This window comes from Neophocaena asiaeorientalis, unplaced genomic scaffold (assembly GCF_003031525.2).
Source record: "Neophocaena asiaeorientalis asiaeorientalis breed wild unplaced genomic scaffold, Neophocaena_asiaeorientalis_V1.1 scaffold211, whole genome shotgun sequence".
In the NCBI taxonomy this organism is placed as follows: domain Eukaryota; kingdom Metazoa; phylum Chordata; class Mammalia; order Artiodactyla; family Phocoenidae; genus Neophocaena; species Neophocaena asiaeorientalis.
Genome location: NW_020172824.1, coordinates 1,068,592 through 1,093,675, shown reverse-complemented (window position 1 = coordinate 1,093,675; position 25,084 = coordinate 1,068,592). Strand labels below are relative to the sequence as shown.

At 37.4% G+C, this 25,084-nt stretch overlaps 1 protein-coding gene across 1 annotated transcript in view; it reads left to right on the top strand.

Moving 5' to 3' along the window:
• ZBBX (zinc finger B-box domain containing) overlaps positions 1-24,823 on the top strand; it is a 112,005-nt gene extending 87,182 nt beyond the window's left edge. The window contains exons 15-20 of the mRNA XM_024741894.1: positions 2,961-3,265; positions 6,927-7,080; positions 7,819-7,935; positions 13,328-13,585; positions 22,744-22,882; positions 24,636-24,823. Coding sequence (XP_024597662.1) covers positions 2,961-3,265; positions 6,927-7,080; positions 7,819-7,935; positions 13,328-13,585; positions 22,744-22,882; positions 24,636-24,762 — 1,100 coding nt within the window. The 3' untranslated portion in view covers positions 24,763-24,823. The remainder of the gene's footprint in view (positions 1-2,960; positions 3,266-6,926; positions 7,081-7,818; positions 7,936-13,327; positions 13,586-22,743; positions 22,883-24,635) is intronic.
• Positions 24,824-25,084: the final 261 nt, after the last annotated feature.

The window sequence follows — 25,084 nt, the reverse complement described above, 5'->3', positions numbered from 1 at the left end:
TTTTTTTTTTGCGGTACGCGGGCCTCTCACTGCTGTGGCCTACTGCCGTTGCGGAGCACAGGCTCCGGATGCACAGGCTCAGCGGCCCTGGCTCACAGGCCCAGCCGCTGCGCAGCATGTGGGATCCTCCCGGACCGGGGCACGAACCCGTGTCCCCTGCATCAGCAGGCGGCCTCCCAACCACTGCGCCACCAGGGAAGCCCTTGTGTTGTATTTTAAAATGTCATTACCATAACCAAGATTGTCTGGATTTTCTCCTATCTTCTAGGAGTTTTATAGTTTTGCATTTTACATTTAGGTTTATCATTCATTTTGAGTTAATTTTTGTGAAGAGTGTAAGGTCTGTGTCCAGATTTATTTGGGGATGTGTGGATGTCCACTTGTTCCAACACCATTTGTTGAAAAGACTATCTTTTCTCCACTGTATTGCTTTTACTCTTTTGTCAAGGATCAGTTGCCTATATTTAAGTGAATCTGTTTATGGATTCTCCATTCTGTTCCATTGATCTATTTTTATATTTTTGCTAATACCACTTTGTCTTGATTACTATAGCTGTGTGATAATTTTCAAAGTTGGATAGTGTCAATCATTCAACATTGCGTTGCCTATTCTGGGTGTTTGCCTCTCCATATAAATTTTAAAATCACTTTGTCAATATATACAAAGTAACTTGCTGGCATTTTGATAGAGATTGCATTGAATCTTTAGATGAAATTGGGAAGAACTGACATCTTGACAAATTGAGTCTTCTTATCCATGAATATGAACTAGCCCTTCACTTACTTAGTTTTTTGATTTCTTTCATCAGAGGTTTCTAGTTTTCCTCATGTAGATCTTACTTTTTTTTAAGATTTATACCTAAGTATTTCAATTTTTTGTGTGCTAATGTAAATGGTATTGTGTTATTAATTTTAAATTCCACTTGTTCATGTTGGTGTGTAGGAAAGCAATTGACTTTTGTATGTTGACCTTATATCCTGCAACCATTCAATAATCACTTAGTAATTCCAGAAGTTTTTGGTCAACTCTTTTGGATCTATACATAGACAATCATCTGATCTGTGAACAAAATCAGATTTATTTCTTCCTTCCCAATCTTGTACACCTTTTACTTCCTTTTCTTGTCTTACTGAATTAGCTAGGGCTTCCAGTACAATGTTGAAAAGAAGTGGTAAGAGTGGGCATCTTTATCTCGTTCCTGATCTTAGAGATAAAGCTTTTAGTTTCTTATCATTGATTATGATATTAACTGTAGTTTTTTTTTTTAGGTAATCTTTATTAAGTTGAGGAAATTCCCCTTTATTTATAGTATGCTGAGAGGTTTTATCATGAATGAGTGTTGGATTTTGTTGAATGCTTTTTCTGCATCTATTGATATGATCCTGTGATTTTTCTTCTTTATCCTGTTGATGTGACAGGTTAGAATAATTGATTTTTGAATGTTGAACCAAGACATCTATTTTTTATGACTTAAAAGGGCTTCTAATGAGACTAAATTAAATCATATCTGTACTTTCTGTATTGCATTTTAAACATTATTAAGAGGCTGTGTTCTCACCTTTTTAGCAGCAATAAATCTTAATAATGGAATTTTACAATCTTGCAAAAATATTGTAGAGGTTCATTGTAGACATTTATACGTAGGAAATGGCAGCTCTATCTGCAACAATATGAGATTCAGATAATTTCTTTTCAAGTTTAGTAGGAAAGTACAGCATTACCATGAAAGTTTCATTAAATTGAATAGCTTTTATAAAGTTTTTCTATAAAATATTTCTCTGACATACAACTTATTGCATTTCTCACAATACTTGTGCAATTTAAGAGGTGATATTGGAAGTGGAAGTTCTAAGTACTGTATGTAATTGCTGAATTGTATAAACATTTGATTGCAACAAGTAAGTCCTTTGGGCTGTAAGGCAGAGTTTGTATCACTGGAGACTATTTTAGTCATAGCCTTTACTATTTTCACTGTCTGTTTATAGAGGTAAGACATGTATATTGGAAAGAGAATACGGGATAATCAGATGAAGCTGTATTCAGTCTGGATAAATGTGTGTGTGTGTATGTGTGTGTGTGTGTGTGTGTGAGAGAGAGAGAGAGAGAGAGAGAGAGAGAGAGAGAGATAATGAAAGCAATATGGTACAAAGCTTTTTAAAGAATTTTTATTCTTAAGAAAATCTAGAACAATGTTTCATAATCCTGGTTGCACATTATAATCACCTGGAGAACTTGGTGGAGGGGGAAAAAAACAAAAAACAGTGCTTAAGTCCCACTGTCAGTGTTTGATTTAATAGGTTTGGGGTCAGGCCCATACGCTGACGGTTTTAAAGAGTACCTTCAGATGATTCCATTGTGCAGCCAGGTTGAAAACCAGTGATCTAAACCAAGTGATTTTTTAAAGCAGACATAATGAGGTGGGTGACTAATATAATTTTGCTCATTTTGTAGTTTTTCAGAGGCAGGTGTCCCAGCTTAAACATTTCTATGCCCCTAAATGCTGCTGTTCTTTCATCTGGCAGATTTCCCTTTGCCCTCTCCTCATTACTAGTCATGCTAAGCAAAAGAGGTAAAATGTGGGAAATAGGGTTCCCTCTGTATTATGTCTCATAAATTGCTGATATAAAACTTGAGTGGGAGAGAGGGTAGGAAAGTGGGAATTGAACCACAGGCTGAAATGAAAATTTGCATCAATTTCAAGATTGCATTACAAACAATATCTTGTCCCCCTCCATTACTTTAAATAATTTAAGCTTGAATATATATATAATTATCATTTATGAACATAAGCCATGTAAAAGTATTTTAACACTGAGAACTCAGTAAAGAAACATTGGTTAAAAAAATAGTGTTTAATGATAAAAGTTTATAGCATAGAACTTTTGGTTAGTGAACAGTTTAATCAATTTATTTGTTTATATTTATTTATTTAACTTTTGTAAATATGTGTTTTCAACAGCAGGAACTTCAAGTGCAGATTTTGGTGACGTGAATCCTGATGCTTACTCTCCTGCTGCTGAAAAATTAGAGGAAAACAGCTGTTTTGAGAGAAATTTCAAAGAGGACAGCATAGATATAGAAAGTAGTCAAAAGTATGACGATTCCTGCATATCACTTGAGAGCAAGGATTCTTTGCCAAGTACAGATTTAGAAAAAGCCTCCTTTAAGGGGAAATTATCTCAAGAGGACAAGGAATCCTTGGAATTTAGCAATCTGCATGAGAGGCCAAACTCTGAAGATTCTAAAACTACAGAGTCACCACTGGTAAATATCAATTATGTTTATTGTATTAAAAATTTTATAATAAACATAAAAAATTCATATTGACACAATATATTCTTAAATGTTACTTCCTATTGAATTTAAAATGTGTGACCTTATAGTTGAAGAGTAACTCACATGGGAAAGAATATAAATGACTTGCAGAACAAATTCTAATATGGTAAATGCCATTATAACAAATGATTTTCTATGACAAATAATTTAAGGCCCACCTCATGCACCATAGTAAGAGTGCTGTTACTTTTCTAAATGAAATTCATTATTATGAATAATTTACTGTAATAAATCCTTTCTAGCTTTCTACTCTATAGTCACTGGTTAAAATGAAAAAAAAATGCAGTTTTGTAGATAAAACCAGTTTTTGTGCCTTAATGTAAATATAAGGTTGAAAGGGTAATTCTTCAGGAATATGGCTAATAAAGAAATAGGGGTGTAGTTTTTGTTTCTTCTTAGAGAAAAAAAGATAAAGTAGTTCATTATTGCATTATTGCCAAATTTAAAAACTATATTTGAATCTCTGTTCTATGTACTAAAAATCTTAAGTAATTATGATTATTAATAATAAGTTATTTAGAAATTGGACAAGTCAAATGTTAAATTATTTGGAAATTGAGGAAGTCAAGCACTTTAACAAGACTTTACAGTCATTTGTAATGAATCTTCATGGTGCCTAAACTGAAGGAGGGACCAAAAAAGTTGAAGAATGAATATTGAGTTGCTGCTACTTCTGCTTAGGGGTTTGGATTTCTATGCCCACTTAGTGACAGGTCTTTTTCCTTTTCAAAGTGAGAAATTAGAATTGAGACCTCTGCAAAAACCTTAGATCCCTAAAAGTCTGCTCAGTCTCTGAAGGAATACACAAGGAGACATACTCACAGGTACAACAAGATGAAAGGAAACTGATTTTTGCAGGGGATCTGGCCCAAGTCAATAAATACCTTATCTGAAAAATGGAAATCTTGGACTTTAATCCAGCTTTGCTTTAGAGTTTGAATGTACATTTCTTACTTGGAATCTGCAAGCCAATAAATTAACACTAATGTTGATCCTTGTCTATTGATGCCGTGATGTATCTGGCAAAAGTAAACCCCAGTCCCTTCTAGGAAGACATTCCCACAATTTAGCCAATAACAGATCCCCCAAATCAACGCCCACGGCAGCTGAGCTTCTCCCTTTCCCCCAGTGAAGAAAACAATTAATCATAGAATGAATTTCTGCAAAGAGAACAAACAAGGACTCTGGTTTTCCAGTTTCCACAGGGCATCATATGGAGGGCTAGGTGACACCTGCCCATGCTGTGTGCTGTGTTATAAGAGAGGAATTCTGAGCATATAGAACCCAATTCTTTTATACTGGGCGTCAGCCTGCCTGACCTCTGCCCTGGGGGGGACATTATTTTCTGTAACCTAATAAAAGACATTTGGCAAAACTCACAGATACATTATCTGTGGTAATTCACATAATGGAAAGCAATGTAACAATTAAAATGAATGAAACATAGCTACTTTTATTAATGTGGATACATCTCAAAAATGTGATGTTAAAATTTAAATATGAAAGGATACATAGAGTAAATATAAGTCTGATAGCATTTTTGGAAACATTTAAGATAATTGGAACTTTTTATGGATACACTCAGATGAAATAATAGTCAAAAACTTACATTGTAATAGTGTATGTCAACTTCAATACAATAATATAATAAATTCTACTTATAAAGTCTAATATATATATTTTTGGTATAGATATTTGAAGCAAGTCTTTTAAATTACTGATATTGTGTGAGAAAGTTATATTATGTGTTGTACATATCTATATATTTCATCATTAAAATTGAAATGTTAAAAAACTACTAATTTTGATCTCTTATACTACTATTGTAAAAAAAATAAGTGGCAAATGATTATATCATAGAACCACAGTGCTTTACACTTAGTGGTAGAATCTACTTTCTTTTCATCCCTAATGACTCTACATGAACTGCTTTTACTCTTCCCCTGCCCTAGTAGAAACCATTCCCTGAGCAGAAACTATTTAGAAATCAGTTCTGCTCCAGTAGAAAATTCAGGAGTGGACAGTAGGGGCAATTTTAAGCAGTGGCATTACTTGACTTCAAAATGGAGTATAAGACAGTACATTTTGCACTTCAGTTTCCAGAAATTGAGTTCTTCATAAAGGTGTGGAATTGAGTACTAAGTTGTAAAGCAGCAGCAGTGAGGTAGGGGCAAGTGCCAGGAAGAACATGGACTAGTCGGGGGCTCTTGGTTTTGAATCTGAAACCTCCAATAGTTAACTTGGTGACTTTGGGCAAACAAGCAAATTCACTCTCATTGTTCTCTGTTAGCCTAGGCTTTAAAAGAAACTTCCATATTTTCAATTGTCTAATCCAAATATGAGCTCCACTAGAGCTGAAGGGGTCCTGTGAATTTTTTTTTTTTTCTTTTTTTTTGCGGTACGCGGGCCTCTCACTGTTGTGGCCTCTCCCGTTGCGGAGCATAGGCTCCGGACGCGCAGGCTCAGCGGCCACGGCTCACGGGCCCAGCCACTCTGCGGCATGTGGGATCTTCCCGGACAGGGGCACGAACCCGTGTCCCCCGCATCGGCAGGCAGACTCCCAGCCACTTCACCACCAGGGAAGCCCATTCCTGTGAATTTTTGATCAGTGTCTGGGAGAGCCAGTGAAGGCGTCATGAGTAGGGTGGACTTGGACTTGTCTTTGAAGGAAGTGCGTTATTGGTCACTAGCTTGGTTTTGTAATATCATTTATATGATTTATACATTTGAGTAGAGTTATCGTAATTTTCTTTGTGTGATTACCACCTTGAAACAGACGGCATCTGGGCATTAGTTAGATACATTAGGGAACTGTTAAATACTGATAGCCACTCTGATTGTATTTTAAGTCCATCCAGAGCTCTCACTGGTACGTCTCCAATCTGTTTCCTACTAGACCCATGTACTTTTTAAATCCCATATTTATATTCTTCCCTAGGATGAAAGCATAACAAAATATGAATTCATAGGGTGGTGGAGTAAGCCTAGGCTTCAGATCAGCCAGATCTATATATTCAAAATCTAGGTCTGCTAGTTTCTACCTGTATGAACTTCACAAATTACTTAGCTCACCCTTGCCTCAGTTTCCTACTGGTATATTTTATTCATGGTGAATGTTTTGTTAACTTGGATTTTCTCTGTGACCATGATCAGATCAGATTTGTTTCCATCAGTATTTTACTTTCGTCTCTGAATTTATTTTATGTATAGACAAAGACACTACTAATACAAAAGCACAGCATATGAGAGAGACTCTATTTTCCAGAGTAATTTATGTACAAAGACACTGAGGGAAGAAAATAAAGGAAAGGAAAGAGATAGGAAAACTTTACTTTTTTTTTCATGAACTTCTGTCCTCCTTAGATTTGATGGCAACTTTCAGATTATTACTGTAATTGTGGTTTATGCATTTTTCCAAATTTACTCTATATAAATGTTGTGTTATTACTTATGTCTCCACAACTAGAACCTAAACTTGATGTGGGCAGAATCCATGCCAAGAACATAGTAGGTGCTCAGTGAATGAACGTGTTGGTTTGTGTGGATGAGATAAAATAAACTTAACTTTGTTGAATATTTTGTTTCCTAGTTATTACAAGAAATAGCCCTCAGAAGTAAGCCCATAACTGAACAATATCAAGGACTTGAAAGATTCTTTGTTTTCGATAAAAATGAAAGACTCAACTTACTTCCTTCTCACAGCTTAGAATGCAGCTACTCCAGTACTAGGATTACAATTGCAGGTAAATTCAGACATAAAATCAGACAGCCTGTGGACCAAGCTAATAGTTTTCTGACACCTTTTTTTAAAACAGTTTGTCAACATCTTAGGAAATACTGGGCAATTCTGTTCAACAAATAAATCATTTTCTTCTTTTCTGGCTGGAATTATTAACCCTGTGTGAGTTGCCATATATTTATATTTAAGGCTACTGTCAGAAAACATGGCTATAATGAGACTGAGAGAGATTATTTTCGTATTTTAGAAGTGTGGCCCTTAATAAATTAATAGTAATTCTTCAAATCACTTGATTGACTATCAATCAATCAACGTTAAGTATTGTACGATAATTCTTAAATGCCATCTTAAAATCTTAGGATCTGTGAGATTTCTGAGACATATCCATAATTTTCTTTTAAAGCCATGTCTTGGTGTCGCCTGTATTCTTAAATTTCCTATGTATTCAAATATATTTTTTCACATACAAATGATTATATTTTATGTTATATTGCTGTATACTTTTAAAAATATTTGTTTCTGTTCAAACTTGTGTGTGTGTGTGTGCAATATCTTTGCAATTTAGAATTTTTCCTTTTGTTGTATAATTATGAGATTTTCTTTCATAACATATACCTCACTGTTATAAATGTTTTTTATTTAGCTAAATATTATCCAGTAAGGCAATACATATAATAAAGCAACAATATGGATGTCTCCTCTTTGTCAACTTTATATAATTTTACCACTTTTCCATTTTTAGGAGACAGAGAATGGATCCCAGACCATAGCGTAAGTGCCTATGCTGATAATGCAGTTGCCTTGGGTGTTCTGAAGAGAGCCCAGAACGCATCATCAAGGAGAACACAGCAAAAGACTGGTAAGATTGGCTGTAAGGCTGCAGTGCCATATTGGTGGCTCACTTCATTTATTAGTTTGTCTCGTAGCAGTTTACTAGGCACCTGAAAATTAGTTTTTGCAGTTACTTAATTTAAACTTACTCATTTAAACTGTCCTGGACTTTTATTCCAAAACCAAAAAACCAAGAGTAGTCTTTATTCTTCTCAAAAACATAAATTTTACAGTCTTAGCTCCTTTCTGTAACAATGTATTAGAGATTAATATTTTTAAAATGTAGCTCAGGATATGGCATATATTTTGAACAACCCTTATAAAATACATGCTGGGTTTCATTACACTTTCAGGAAAGAGTATATCTATACTAGATTTTGCATACTCCTCTTCTCGATTCGTATTACGATCACACAAAGCCATAAGGTTGCTACTTGCTGCAGTGGTTAAGAAACCTCTGCTTTAAACCTGATGCTTAATATGTTGACCCTGGAATCTTGATTTCAGTTCATTAACTCTATCTTCTAGCCAAAATAATTTCAAGATTTTCTATAGGATAACTCTTTCGACATATTGAATGCTTATTGCAGTATTTTCCTAGTGAAGGCATGCAGAGAATTTTGGCATGATTAAAATCAATAGTATTATTAGATCATTATTGTTACCCTAAAATACCTTCTGAAGTAGGTTTGCTTTGTGCTGAATTTCATATGAAGTTGTAATAGATGACTGAGGAATTAAGGCAATTCAATACACGTGTTGAGTATAACAGCACTGTACCGGGCCCTGGGAGAAAATGGTTGCATAAGGCACGTTCCCTGATCTTTGGGAGAAACACTTGACAAAGGGGACTGTTTGCCTTCGTCTGAAGGCCATCTTCAAGCTAGAAATTTAATTACATATGATTTGTCCAAATATGTAAGGTTTATATGTCTCTCTTGCCCTAAATCCTATGATTAAAACTACTTGGCTAGCTTAGATTCTTTCCATGTGCATTTATGTTGAGAACCTGTCAGATTTTAAAAGGTATTTTTTTTAGTGGAAAATCCATTCATTTATGATAAATGTTTTTTGGCTCTATAATTAGAAACCTATTCTCACATCAAAGTCTAGGGCAGCTTTAAATATTCTGGCTGCTTCCTTCTGAGGCAGTCAAAGATACTTCTTAAAGTCACTATATATTGATTAAAAACAAGTTCACATGCATGCTATGAGAATTTGTTACTAAGACAAATGTTTTTTTTTTGAAGATGTTGGGGGTAGGAGTTCATTAATTAATTAATTTATTTTTGCTGTGTTGGGTCTTCGTTTCTGTGCGAGGGCTTTCTCTAGTTGTGGCAAGCAGGGGCCACTCTTCATCGCTGTGCGCAGGCCTCTAACTGTCACAGCCTTTCTTGTTGTGGAGCACAGGCTCCAGACATGCAGGCTCAGTAGTTGTGGCTCACGGGCCTAGTTGCTCCACGGCATGTGGGATCTTCCCAGACCAGGGCTCGAACCTGTGTCCCCTGCATTGGCAGGCAGATTCTCAACCACTGCACCACCAGCGAAGCCCAAGACAAATCTTTATATGTAAGTAGGCAAATGCCTTTAAGTATCAACTTAGAGTGATCAGTTGAAATCAATAATTTACTATAAAAAACATTTGAAGGAGCACCTACTTGAGGCCTGGTGCTGGTGATATAAAATAAGCCTTCTTCCCAGAAGCCCGAAAGCTTAGAGTCCAGTTCAAAGGCTCTCGAATGTGAGCATGAACATAATCACCTGGGAAACCTGTTGCAATGAGGATTTTTCATTGTCACTCTTAGAGATTCTGATTCATTAAGGCTGAGATAAGGTCCAGGAATTTGCATTTATTTTATCAGCAATTCCATGTCATGCTGATGTAGATAGTCCAAAAATCATACTTGGAGAAAACTGCTGTTTAGACATGTAAATACATAAATTGTACCATATGTATTAATAATAAAAGGTTTATGAAAGAACCACGAGTAACATGCTTCTGGAGACTGATAGGTAACTAATAATAGTACATATGATCAGTTATAATAGAGGTAGATGCATGTGCAGTCTTTTAGGAATGGAGATAGTAAAATAATTGCTTTGCCATTGAAACATGTTGATATTTAAGATGTTAGAGAGTAGGTGACATTTCAGCCAAATCTTAAAGCATTATTAAGACTTCCCAGTTAGAGGTGGAAAGAGATGGCTTTCTGGACAGAGATAGTGGCCTGAAATAAAAATGAAATTTTCCTGACTGTGCCACAAGTTACAGAAATCTTATGTTCTGAACCGATGCCAGTATATAAAGGAATTCCTCTTTCTGTAAGATGTTTACGTTTGTGAATGTAAAAACATGATAGCTATGAAATACATGTGTGTTGAGCAGGAAGTCCATTGCTTCTCCCCACCCGCTGCCCAAACCTACTGCTCCCCGACTCCGACTTCCTATCTCTGTAATCTGAGGAAATTATAGATTAACACTGATCACAGTTATACTATAAATATAACAGAAGAAATTGTCCTTGGTATTAGCTCAATAATATAGGCTATGATTACTAGTAAGACCAGTGAAATATTGGGAAAATAATGTAAAATGGTGCTTTGGGTTACATTAATGGGCATAAGGATGCCGATATATAAAAAATATTAATCACTCACTGAAGAGTCTTTAATACAATAGTAATTATTACTATTCTAAATAAAACATTAGAAGTGGATGAAACATAAGCAGAGCAACATGCTTTTTGCATACTGTTTCAATAACAAGTGGCATCCTGACCAAAGGACTCAATATTTTTTCCCTGGATAAAGGTCGCAAAACATTATTGTCTTTTGATATTCTTGCTCCACTGTGTAAATTACTGAGAATTTATACATTAAAAAAATGTATTTTCTAAGAGTTCCTGAAACATATATGGGAATATTATTTACATTGCCAATGATAGCATAAGTTACTTCCAAAAGGAATTTCTTATGTTTTATAATCTACAAATTGGACTTTAAAAAAAAATATGGGATGATCCCTTTAGTTGTGGCATTTTTCATTAGTGCCCGTCTTAACTGGTTCTCTAATCTTAACCCTAGCAATAACACTAATAAGCTTATACAGGAAACACCAGAGGAAATGACATACCTAAATGAACAAAATAAAATCAAGGACCAACCTGAAGCCTCACTGTCTTTCTATGTTTTAGGTACTTTAAATTACACTTTGAGTACATGTCCAGTAAGAAAGATGGTCTGTCTCTTTGCTGTGTGCTAAGCATAAGTCTGATCCAACCCCAGTGTACTTGTTTTTTCTTAGCTGGGATCAATTAACCTCTAATACTGTAGCAGCCAGATGTTGTTATAAGAGTTCAGCAAGCGTTTGTACTCTCCTGAATTTTCTGAAGGGCATCTACATTATGTTAAATTTTTCTCACCTCATGTTTGCCTGTGTTGGCAGAAGTCCAGTTCTTCCTAATAATTTCTTTTGTTTGTTTATTTTTTAATATTTATTTTTTCTTATTAGTCATCCATGTTATACACATCAGTGTATACATGTCAATCCCAATCTCCCAATTCATCCCACCACCACCACCCCCTGCCGATTTTCCCCCTTGGTGTCCTTGTTTGTTTATTTTAACGAGTTTTAAATTCCTTTTAATTTTGACTGAGACATAGCACAATACAAATAGAAGGGTGTGGTTTTCTCCATAGATCTAGAAGTTTCCATTTATATAGCTGAATTACTGTTATACTCTCTGACCTTTACTTCCACCATAACTGTTCCTACGTCACTCTTGGGAATGGCAAGTTTGTTTTTCTTGATGGCTATAAATAAAATATTGATTCCTTACATATTACAGGTAAAATCATTTCCAAATTCTAGTCATTAAAATAAATCTTAGGGATATTTACATTTATTTTTTTAAAAACATAGGCACGTTTTTGTCAGTTATTTTTCTTCAGAATTGTCTCTGAGCACAAATAGACACAAAAAGGTCAGAATCTTAATTTATTCACAATTTCACTCCCACAAAAATTGTTTTCAAAATTGATTTCTGAAATGTTCGTTAAAATTGGTGCCCTTTGGGACTTACCTTAGTTTTAATCGCTTAAATAATTACATACTGCATTAAGATTCTTCTTAGGGTAGTAGCTACCTTCAAAATAGATCTTTTAAGTTAAAAATAAAAGACAAACTCAATAATCATTAACCGTTTAATACATGACAATTGCCTGTAGCCAGGCAAAGCATATAATTGCTTTATATATACTTTATATAAAGTATATATTGGAGTATAATTATACTCCAATATGTACTTTATTGGAGTATAATTGCTTTACAATGGTGTGTTAATTTCTGCTTTATAACAAAATGAATCAGTTATACATATACATATGTTCCCATATCTCTTCCCTCTTGCGTCTCCCTCCCTCCCACCCTCCCTATCCCACCCCTCCAGGCGGTCACAAAGCACCGAGCTGATCTCCCTTTGCTATGCGGCTGCTTCCCACTAGCTAGCTGTATTTATCTAAATCAGAACAATGATTCAGGATATTAAAAATATACCTGCACTATGCATTTCCAAATTTATGCCTTGAATATTCATTCCCTTGGCCTTTTTTAAAGAACCTTGTGAGCAGTACCAAATGATATATAGTTATGTTCTGTTAGTATGTTTTGAACGGATTATGTTTTCCTACTATGAAAGAAACACACATATTGAAGAAACCAACTAAGTCAACCTTTGAAATAGATCAAGATAAAGTGGTCACTACCCTACTGGAACAAAGTGATAACCTGAATCAGATCTGTGCTTCTGGAACTTTTCCACTGAAGCGCCCTATAAAGTGGCTGAGAGTGAACTCATATTTAGCAAAATTAGAGATGTGTTCTCAATTTCTTTAAAGCCTGTGTTTCTCTAAAAGATTTTGCATACTGGTCTATTTTGTCTCCATATCTGTTTTAATAGAAGAATGTTACACACCATCAAATAAAATTGGTTCACTAGGAAGTGGTACCACGTTTATCCTATCCTCTTAAAAGACACAGTGTGGCATTGTCCTAGAATTGAAGATACAGGGCACAGTGGTTGGCTATGGGGTAGATGATAAGACTGGGGTGTTGAATTGTTGTGGAATTGACTGGGTTTACAGATGTTTTGTTTTAGTTAATATTAAAATTAGCTTGCCTTTCTCTGAATGTAGAAAAAATTTGGGAAGAATAACCCAGAAGTGTTCTTTATGACATAGGGAAAGTAATTCAGGATTCACAAATTGAGGTAAACCAAAATGGATGATAATCTAAAGTTCATTTTCTCATAAACTCTGTTGCATGAATTTAACAGTTCTAAGTTCAGGGGACTGGTCTTTTGTATCTTTAAGCACTCATTCAGAATTTTAAAAACAGTTGATTTAAATTTTTTTTATTTTAGGCTGGACATCACAGAGACCTTCAACAGCAAATTTACCACTTTGCAACTCTGTGAAAAGAAGTTCCAGCTGCCTTTCCTCTTCTCATCCCCAGTCAAGAAATACAGCTGCTCGATCACTCTCTAGAGCTGCTTCTGAAATTTCAGAAATTGAATATATTGATGATACTGTCCATGACGAGCCTTTCTTAGACGACACTGCTGATCAACAAACCTTAGACAGTTTGGAAAAAGAATTAAATGCACTGAGAAATCCTGCAGGTAATGCTATTTTTTCACCATAGACATCATTAACTCTGCCTTCCACCTGATTCTTCATATCATGCTCCAAGAAAACAAGCCTTTCCCTTCTCTTTTAACCATCAACCTTTGTGTCTATTTTCTTGACTATCCCTCGATGTCACCCTGAAAATGTTATAAAACATATGGGTGCCCAGCCATATCAGAGATAGTCCCCTTAGCTCACATAACACACAGTTAAATTGTGGCTTAAGGACCTTCATTCCTTCATGCGGACATAAAAAAATTTTTTTTCTCCTTCCTACAAACTCAGTGAGTGGCTAATCTCTGTTGCTTTATAAAAGCCGTTGCCCAACACACTTTTGAGAAGTGAGCTGTTCGATCTTTTTTTTTTCATTTTCCCCCGGTACGCGGGCCTCTCACTGTTGTGGCCTCTCCCGTTGCGGAGCACAGGCTCCGGAGGCGCAGGCTCAGCGGCCATGGCTCACGGGCCCAGCCGCTCCGCGGCACGTGGGATCTTCCCGGACCGGGGCACGAACCCGTGTCCCCTGCATCGGCAGGTGGACTCTCAACCACTGTGCCACCAGGGAAGCCCTGTTTGGTCTTTTGAAGCACTGTTCCTCAAGTTTCAGTGTGTACGCAGATCCCCCGGGGGTCTTGTTAAAATGCAGATTCTGATTCTTATGTCTGGGGTAGGGCCTGAGATTCTGCATTTTTATAAGACTTCCCAATTTTGAACCTTTTATTTTGATTCATTTTTAGAAGTTTTGATTGTGGTATTCTGGAGAATGTCTGAGTCTTTATGGTCAATTGGCAAGTTAGCTAGATTAATTTAGTGGATCACAGTTTTTTTCCTCTGCGCTCAGTAGACATTTCTCCAGTGTCGTCTGTCCTTGGATATGGTGCTAGTTATTTGGCGTGGTTTTTCCATTTAACTTTTGTTTGGTTGAATTTAATTGTCAAATACTGCTTTCCCTCAGGTAGAGCTCATGGTAGCTCTATTACTGGAGTCCTGTCATGTTTGAGAATGCTTGCTACCTTTGTATTTGAATGGCAAATTGACTGCGGGTAATTTCCTTGGGTCACTTTTCTCTTCAACCTTGAACATACTGATTCATTGTCTCCTGGGTGTGAATTTGCTGTGAAATAGTCTGAGGTCTCCAATTTTTTACTTCACCCTCTCTCTTGCATGTGACTTGCTTCTTTCCTGACTGGATGTTAGAAGAATTTCTTAATCTTTGAAATTCAGTTACTGGACTAGGATTATGTTTCAGTGTCAGTAATTCTGTTTTTTTTTTTTTTTTTTTTTTTTTTTTTTTGTGGTATATGGGCCTCTCACTGTTGTGGCCTCTCCCATTGCAGAGCACAGGCTCCGGACGCGCAGGCTCAGTGGCCATGGTTCACGGGCCCAGCCGCTCTGCGGCATGTGGGATCTTCCCGGACCGGGGCACAAACCCATGTCCCCTGCATCGGCAGGCGGACTCTCAACCACTGCGCCACCAAGGAAGCCCAGTAATTTACCATTCTTAAAGTGCTTAAGTTCCTCCTTATTTTCAGAGAAATTGTCTGCTGTTGTATATTTGAGTTGCTTTTCTGTTCCATTTGGCTTTCTCCTGCTGAGACCTGTTTTGTTTATGTTGGATCTTCTTACATTTTCTTCAACTGTTTTAACCTGTTTTTATCTTCCTTTGCATTTACTGACATCTTCTATGTCAGAATTTCAAATTTCAGCTGATTTTAGTCCATTCGTTATTGATTGACTTAATAAACTAGCCCTTTACAGGTATTGCTTTGACTTTTTTTGGTAATTTTTACTTTGATATAATTTCATATTTACAGGTAATTTCTAAGAACACAAGAATAGTACAAGGAACTGCCAGTTCACCACCTGTTTGTCTTTTACCTCATTTGCGTATATGTACACACATACACACACACACAAACACAACACTTTTTCTGAACCATTTGAGAAGAAGTTATAAACATCATGACCCTTTTCTAAAAAATACTTCAGTGTATTTTCCACGAACAACAACATTTTCTTATATAACCATGGTACAATGATCAAAATCAGGAAATCTAACAATGATACCCTATAATTCTCTAATCCACAGTGCATATCTAATTTTTAAAAATTGTCTCAGTGATGTTCATTATAGCTTGTTTTTTTCTGGTGCAAGATCTAGTCCAGGAACAAGTGATCATTTAATTTATTATCCTTTTTGATGTCTGACATGTTGTTGTTTGATCTTTGATATTAGTTTTATTCTTTTTAAAAATGTCATTTTCATTATTTCTTCTGTAGCCCAAGGACTTATGGGGGAATTTTGTTATGGTCTTGATCTGTTATCTACCAGATTGGTCTTTCATTTAATCATTCTTTGTGTGCTATGGATTCTTGGATTCCAGTTTGTTTGCATAACTAGTTGCTGTCAGTTCCATGTATCTTACTTGCTCACATGCATTGTGGGTGGCTTTGCTCATATCTTCTGTCTTTTCTGATATAGTGAGACTGCATTCTCCCTGAAACTCTCTCCACCTGTACTGAGATGTGTTAATCTTCTCTTTGGAGCTACTATTTGGGGGTTGGCTGTTGCACTCTTTTCTGTATCCTGCTGGCTCAAAGGCACAGGAAGGATACATGAAGGACTGGGGAGTTTAACCTCTTTTGTTGGAGGATCTGGGCTCTTTTGTCTTTTTTTCTGGATTTTATTAAAAACCAAACTTTACTGGACCTGATTTCAAGTGTGTTCTGTCCCTGGGGGGACACCTGCAAGTTTGCAATTTTCTTGCCTCTGCTGAGATCTTCTGGTGGATGTTTTAGGGCTTAAAAATATTTATAATGTTTTCTCCTTACTTCCCCTTCACCCACTTTTCTCTAAATCCGTGTGGTATTAGTGAGACTTGTCAGCACCTTAGATGGCTCTCCTTTTCCTGTTAACTAGTTTGTGTACTTACTGGGTGGGGAGGGGAGAGGGTGGACAGCAGTAGCCCTCAGCTATACCTGAATGAATCTTCTGTTTATTCCTTTGGTTGTCCCTTGTCAAAGTTTATTATGTGAACTTGTACCTCTTCCTTTGGTTCTTTTTATGATTTCATTTTATTTTTTATTTTTCTGCTTTTTCCATTCATTTCATTAGGGGTTGGGGGAGGAGAGATTGTGATCCATCTTTACCTGTCATTCATTTGCCTGACTCCACATTACTAAAAATCAAATGGAAATATCCTTGGAGGTAATTCTCACATTAAAAGCCAATTCTAAAATGAAGCATGTCAGGTCTGAACTGGATCAAAAGGATAATCATACAATTTTAAATCAGAAGGTGAAAGGTTTTTTATTTTGATAAATTGATAAGTTCCATTATTTACAAATGAAATATTTTAAAAACAGTAGTCTTTCTTTGTTTCTAACCTCTCAGCTTTTCCATTTCCTCTGTCAGGTTTGTCCTTACATGCTTCACTTTTTCTCCGTGTCACTCATTTCCTCGTACTCCAACACCAATATTTTCACTAGAATACATAACTTTTCATATATAAAAGGAAGCACCCACTATGTAGGCTGTGAACCGCCAGGGCTTTCTGATAGTTCAGGAGCAGAATGCAATCACCCAGGAACAGCTCTCTTTCTATCTGGGAAGATTGGCCTTGGATGAGTGCACAGCTTTGGAGACACTCACCTGGAGCTGAGGAAGGAAGAGGACAGCACATCAGTTGAATCGTCCCAACAGTCAGTGAGGGGACAGATGCTATGGTGCAATCAGGCCTTACTCTAGAAAATTCACTGATCCAGCACAGGCTTTTGTGTTCTGTTCAGCATCACTGGGCAGAAAAATTCCACCTACATGTCACTACCCATGGTGCATTCTGGAAAAACTTCATGAGGTCTGGTGTCACACAGACACAGCTACACAATTGGACTCTTAAGCAAATATATATGAGTTCGCACCCCGGTGAAACCTGCCTTTTTGTGAGCAGCAAACCTTCTGACTTGTTTTCTGTTAGCTCTAGGATAGATACATCCACTTCCTCTAAGCTCTAGGAAAAGAGCCAAGGAGCCTGGAGAAGAAAAGACAGAAAATAACTATAATACATTGAGTAGTTTCTCCTTTGACTCTGATTGCTGAAGCTGACAGTAGAGCCATTTCAAAAGGAGGTGGGGCCAGCAGGGGGCTAGGGATGTGCGCGCGCACGTGCACGTGTGTGTGTGTGTGTGTGTGTGTGTGTGTGTTTGCGCGCACGTGTATGCAGGTTGCAGATACAGCTTCCTGCTGAATCAGGAGACAAGGGGCAGCAAGGCAGGGTGGTTGAGAATCAGGCTCTGGGGCCAGGGGTCCAGCTCTGAAACTTAGAACTACCAATTCCTACCTTCTTGACATTGGGCAAATTACTTTCTTAAACTCACGCTGCATCAGTTTCCACGTATGAAAGATGAGTATGATAATAGGCCCTATCATAAAATTGTTCAATGATTGAATTTGAGTACAGGTATATATTAGATATTATATTTATAAATATTTTCTCTCTCCGCACATACACATCCACACACACACATGCACACACACATGCATTTTAACATTTAAGTGCCTGGCACATAGTCTGTCCTGAAAATACTGTTAAATTATATAAGAAACCAATGGGTGGCGCTTTTGACATACAGTAAGGTATGGTGCACTTGACAAGTCCAGTTTTTAGTCAAAAACATATAAAAGCTGTTTCTATTCTAGAACTATGTTTTTTTCTGGACACTTTGAGGATTATAGTTAGCTATAGTTCAGGCCGTATTTTTACTCCCTCCACAAATATCTTTGTAAATAACACTATAGTCACTCCCTTAATGAACTCAACATACCAGTATAATTTACTTACCAAGGTACTTTTTCAGTTTTGGGATATTGTTATAGCCTGAAGAATTTGGAAATATCAGAAGATATGCATTACGAGAAAGTATCAGTAATAATACACAGTAAAGCATTCATCTTTTCAATAGTTAAAAATGATTCATTTGTTTTAAACTCATTCTGATTTGTGGTTTAAGGGTTTTTGTGGGGCTTCCCTGGTGGCACAGTGGTTGAGAGTCCGCCTGCCGATGCAGAGGACACGGGTTCGTGCCCCGGTCTGGGAAGATCCCACATGCCGCGGAGCGGCTGGGCCCGTGAGCCATGGCCGCTGAGCCTGCACGTCCAGAGCCTGTGCTCCGCAACGGGAGAGGCCACAACAGTGAGAGGCCCGCGTAACGCAAAAAAAAAAAAACAAAAAAAACAGTTTTTGTGGTCCTTACATTTCCATGGCAATCGTATGCTTCTACAAGCCCAAAGGTACTGAGCCAAGTAATTAAAGAGAGAGGAAGGAAAAGACTTTTTCTTAAACAAGAAAGAATAAAAATCTACCTGATACTAGCAGATGTAGCCATACTGCCTGTGAAGTAAAAGAGTGAGGCAGTAGTTTCCTGAGTAATTAAAAGGTTGACCATCAAGTAAGATATTAAACTGTAAAAGGGCTAATCAGGATTTATAGTTAGCTAATTAACTAGATAACCCTTGTAAAGACAGTCAGGTTAAGTTGGGTTAGAATGGCAATCTGTTTGCTTTAGGGCATCTGAATTTCGGGAAAAAAAAATTGAGTGACACATAAAAGTGAAAGTCAACATATTAAATACATTCTGATGTAAGGAATATGAAACCATTCAGTGAGTAGTAATAATCACTGTTTATTCTTCCATAAAATGTTGCTCCATTTGATATTCACAGCTACCCCGTGAGGTAGATGGGGCCGGTGCTGCTTTTAGTCCCCCCTGTGTGGCTACAGTAACTGAGGCTCTGGATGGCGCAGTAACTGCCTCCCCTGGGTGCTCAGAAGCCCCCAGGCACAAACCCAGGCAAGTCTGCCCCACATTCCTTTGTCTTACCACCAGACCACAGTGCCACTTAAACAGTGTGAAATCCTTCCTTCAAATCACTATTATGATCACTTGAGAGGGAGAGGGTGTGGGCAAAGTGAAGGCAAAGGAGAGAAGGGGTGGAGGATAAAGAAAGCAAGACAGTGGGTGAGGAGGAAGACGCTGGCGGGCTGGGCACAGGCTCACAGGTTACAGGGCGAGGGTGCTGGTTGTCACACCTCCCGAACATTGGGGTGTCCTTTGTATGTGTATCTAGTTCTTGTTTTTGTTGTTGGTGGTCAATTCCTTATTGGGAAATAGCCTGTCTGCTTTGTTTTTGTTCTTTGAAGTTTTTAACCTGTTTCTTTGGTCCTGCCTTTCTTCTTTACTTCATTTCTTTTTTTTTTTTTAACAGCTTTATTGGAGTATAATTGCTTTACATTGTTGTGTTAGTTGCTGCTGTATAACAAAGTGAATCAGCTATACGTATACATATATCCCCATATTCATATGTGTTTATTTCCCCGTAGAATAAAGTTTTATGTACATGTTTTAAATGACCTGAGTTTTAGAAATACACTGTAGAACTTTGTATTTAGTCAATTTTCCTCCTTGGCCATTCTTTATTATTGCCTTTAAGAGATTCTTCAGTGATCAGAGAACATACACTCTTACTCCAGGGATAGAAAAGATTTAATTTCAGTACACTCCTCAACAATCAGCTGACTTGACAGTTATAAAGTAAAATCTCCAATGTAAACATCAATGCATCTTCCTTGGTCCTGTATGAGGAAAATCAGAAGACTTAGGTTTTTGTACGGTTGACCTCTTAGGTTTTAACGCGAACCTGCAGTAGGGTTTTTGTTAGCAGTTTTATTTTTCTCTGCCTTGAAAGTCAAGTGATGTCACCTTTGTTCCTGCTAACGTCACAAGGTATTCTGAAATATAATTTTGAGAATGAATAATTTTACAAAAATAGTCCCATCCTATTTGCACAATTTGAATTAGCTCTGTACTCATTCAGTTAGGACTCAGATGCCTAACAGAGGTTGAATATCTCTCCTGGTGGGATTCCTTAGGTCTAAGTATCACCATTGGGTTTTAGCACTGTGGTTCTACCAATGCCAAATTCTGAATTGACTGCTTTCCCACGGGTAATATTCTCTATCACCAGGGTATGTGAAGGGACCTTGCCTGCCTGTTTTTTCATCTTGTGGAAAAACAGGAGAGAAGATAGTAGCCTAATGCTAAAGAATTAGATTCTGGAACATAGTGATTTATTATTTCGGTGAGCTAAAAGAGCTTAGGTTGAGTTCCAGTTCTTCTGTTATGTAGTTACATGACTTTGAATAAGTTATCAATCCCCAGTGGGCCCTCAATTTCCTAATCTCCAGCAAGTGGGGATGGGACAAAAATTTTAGCTGAGGAATCTTTTGTTTTTCTCAAAGTTAATCTTATAGAGAGTTCCCAACCATAAACGAGACCAGGGAAAGCTGTCCTGCTTGCTTTGGGGTGGCGGTGGGAGCAGCAGCCTTATCCCTCAGCCTGCTGAATTTCTCCACGTATCGTAATTTAGAAGTCACTGGGATTTTAAGGACACTTCCAGTCGTAAATGTATTGAGCTCTACCTTGCAGAAGGAATAATCTAAGTTACCTTCTGTAGGGGAAGCTCTGCTTGCTTAAAAACTTCAAGTTGGGCTTCCCTGGTGGCGCAGTGGTTGAGAGTCCACCTGCCGATGCAGGGGACACGGGCTCGTGCCCCGGTGTGGGAGGATCCCACATGCTGCGGAGCGGCTGGGCCCATGAGCCACGGCCACTGAGCCTGCGCGTCCGGAGCCTGTGCTCCGCAACGGGAGAGGCCACGACAGTGAGAGGCCCGCGTACCAACACCACAACAACAAAAACACAAAAAACTTCAAGTTATTTCTAACCAGCCCCCCACCACAAAAGTATCTTTTGTCAAGTGTATAATACTCGTAGTCTGATGTTTGGTCCTTCTGATCTTGGCGCTGTCATAAGAGTGAAGGGAGGAACAGCAGCCAGTAGTTTTAACAGTTTTAAAAGTCTCCATAACATAACCTCATGTATAAGTTAGATGGCTCTTACAACGTTATCAATGACAAAACAAGGGCATTATGACCTAACATAGCAATTGTATTTATTTCTATACTTGACTTTTTGGTAGTTCATATAAGTATATGTTTGCTTATTTAGCTTGTACTATTTGTCCTTACTCAGGCTGAATCACTGGCCAGATTCATGAAAATGAAGAAGATTTAAGGCTTCACCCCTTTCACATACACATGGCTATTACCTACCCAAACAAAGCAAGGAAGTCTAAAAAGAAAGGATAGCTTTTCCAAGACTAACCATTGACTCAGACTGTGTGTGGGCAAACCTTTTAATTCTTAGAAGATAAAAAGATATAATAAAGTATTTAACATTCAGGCAAGTTTAGGAGTTGCCCAGTATTGTAACTTTAAAGAGGCTCACTTGATTTTTTTGGAATTTTGGGAATTTTCAGGGCATTTGACACTTAAAATGTCAAAAAATCAAAATTCGTATACTAAAAAATCAATGTGGCTGGGTAAAGTAAGTCAGATAGAGGAAGGCAAATACTGTCTATACTACACTATCCAAAACTATACAAATATCACTTCTATGTGGACCCAGAAAAAGCCAAAATCATAGAAACAGAGAAAAGTGGTGGTTACCAGGAGAGGAGAGTGGGAGAAATGGGGAGATGTTAGTCAAACAGTATAAACTTATAAGATGAATAAGTTATAAGATGAATAACTTCTGGGGATCCAATGTACAGCATAGTGATTATAGTTAGTAATACTGTATTGTATACGTGAAAGTTGCTAGGAGAGAAGATCTTAAATGTTCTCACCACAAAAAAGAAATGGGAGTTATGTGGAATGATGGAGGTATAAGCTAACACTATGGTGGTAATCATTTTACAATATATGTGTCTCTAATCAACACATTGTTGTATACCTTAAACTTACACAATGTTACATGTCAATTGTATCTCAAAAAAGCTGAAAAAATTGGGAAATTTGCTAAAAATAAGTCAGTGTGATTAACGTGACGATACCCATGCCCTCATTTGGAATCGCAGATCAAACATACCTCACATTCAGCCCACCCCACCAACACTGAGAAACTGAGATGATTGAAAATCTATACTGACCATCTTTGTACTGCTTGTAGTTTACTTTGAGTAAACTTCCAGCACCATATGCTGTACATTTGTTTCTTGAATTTATGTGTTGACAATGCATGAAATAAAATATTTCAGATCCTTCAGAAAAACTTTACAGCCTAACCTCAGAAGAGTTACCAGCCTTCAACAACCATTCGCTGAATACAAGTCAGACTACCCAGAATTTCCGTAAGAGCTCACGTGCGACGGACCCATGTGGAGTTGAGGAACAGAGGTAGGTTAAATCTGCAGCTTATATTTACAGACAGTGCATAATAAAATTTTTGACAAGCCCCACCTAGTTATCTTTACTACAAAAAGAAAGATTGTCCTCATGTGTGTACTTTATATGTCCATTCTTTGTAAAATGTTTAGGTCCTTTGCTGACCTATTATCAGGATTTAGTGAAAGGCTTATGAAGTTTTTACTTTAACGTGAAGAGATAATTCTCTGCTGCACAATGTGTGTCAGGAAAATGAAAAAACATTTGGAATTTAATAATCCTTCAGCATTTCTTCTTATATTGAAAAACAGTTGCCTTGCTTGCATTCATTAACTTACTGAATTTCAACACTTTGCCTTAATAGCCTCTTACTCAATGTATAGAATGGAATATTGAGAAGTCTCCTTGAAATCAAGCCTAGATCATTAATGATAGCATATTTTAATCTGTATAACTTCGTTGTTTCCTTACATAAGAACATTTATTTAGAGACGGTGATCTGTTTATAAGGAACATGGGTTATACTAATAAATCTTTAGAAAAGTAGTCTGTCATATCAGGCTACTTTTGACATACTGGAATTCCCTGAAAAAGGAAGAGGGATTCTTCTAAAAAGACTGAGATAAATGTAAAATTAAAATCCCTTGAATTGTAAATTCCTTTGATTGGTTGAAGTCTAATATTGCAGTAAAAGGGAATCAAGAGTCCATTACTTTGTCTTTCTGAAGGAGGAAATCATTTAGCTGTGGTCCGAGGATTTTTGCATTTCTAACACCACGAATATATTTTTTTAAGGGATCAATGTAAAGTTGCTATTTTTTCCCTAAAAAAGTCATTAAGAACAAAGTAACTAAACCAACTTCATGCTCTCACCACCGTTTCATAAAAGGAAAGACATTTAGTACTAAATATAAGGAGAATATACTAATAGAATAAAGCACAGTTCTTTAAAATTAAAAATTTCATGAAAAAGTTGTTACCTTGTCCTTCTTTTCTCAGACCAGTGAAAACTTTTTTTTTTTAATCACAGATATGAACTGGTCCACCAACAAGAGTTTAGGAAATGCTGGTTTAGCCTGTGTTGGGCATAAAATCCAAAGAAGAGTTCTATCTGTCACAGGGTGAACTATTATATATTATTTAGTAGCATACATCGGCTGAAATTCTAGATAACTTGGACCAAAATATCTGAACTATGCAGGCTCTTCTCTGTTCCCCCATTCTATGTCTTTCCCCAAACTTCAGACAGCAACACACTAGAGTTTCCACGAGTTCCTTTCCACCATAAAATAAAATAACTATATAATTTCTGTTCTGAATTTTGGCTTTGGCATATCTTGACTGGCTATCCACATAGTCCTAATTTACCGTACCCAAAAGAGGTGATTTATCTGGCAGTCTATTCACTGGGATTCTGTTAAAGAGCCAATGTAATGATGAATGTTCTTAATGATGTCCCAGAGGCTCTGTAAGTTTGTGAAGTACCTTCTGAATCATCAATGAACGACACAAGAGACCATAAAATCTTCTCTCCTTGGTTCCACTGTGGCTTTATTTCTTGGGAGAGGGAGAATGATGGGGATCTCTCACTACAAGGAGGCTTGGTGTATTGGGCACATCGAAAATTATGGTCTCAGTCTAAGACAGCCCCCTCACGTCTGCCTGCCTCCGATGACTTCAGCGTGTATAGTATTGATCAGAAGATAAATGAAGAGTTGAAACCTGGTTCTGTATATTGTGTATTGATCTTTTCATGTATTTCCAGCTCTTCTGAAAAAGATACTGAAATCCAGTCCTTGCTGACAGTTTCTGAAAGCAGTACGGATGAGGAGGAAGAAGATTTTCTTGACGAGCAACATGTCATTACACTCTCGTGGTCAAAGAGTACCTAATGATCATTTGTTCATTACTTTTTCCATTTTGCACCCAGAATAAAGCGAACAACTGAAAAAAGTAATCAAGTGATTACGTGTCCAGGTGCTGGAGATTTTTTTTTTGCCGTACGCGGCCTCTCACTGTAGTGGCCTCTCCTGTTGCGGAGCATAGGCTCCGGACGCGCAGGCTCGTGGCCATGGCTCACGGGCCCAGCCGCTCCACGGCATGTAGGATCTTCCCGGACCGGGGCACGAATCCATGTCCCCTGCATCAGCAGGCGGACTCTCAACCACTGTGCCACCAGGGAAGCCCTGGAGACTTTGATGATTGTCTCTGATA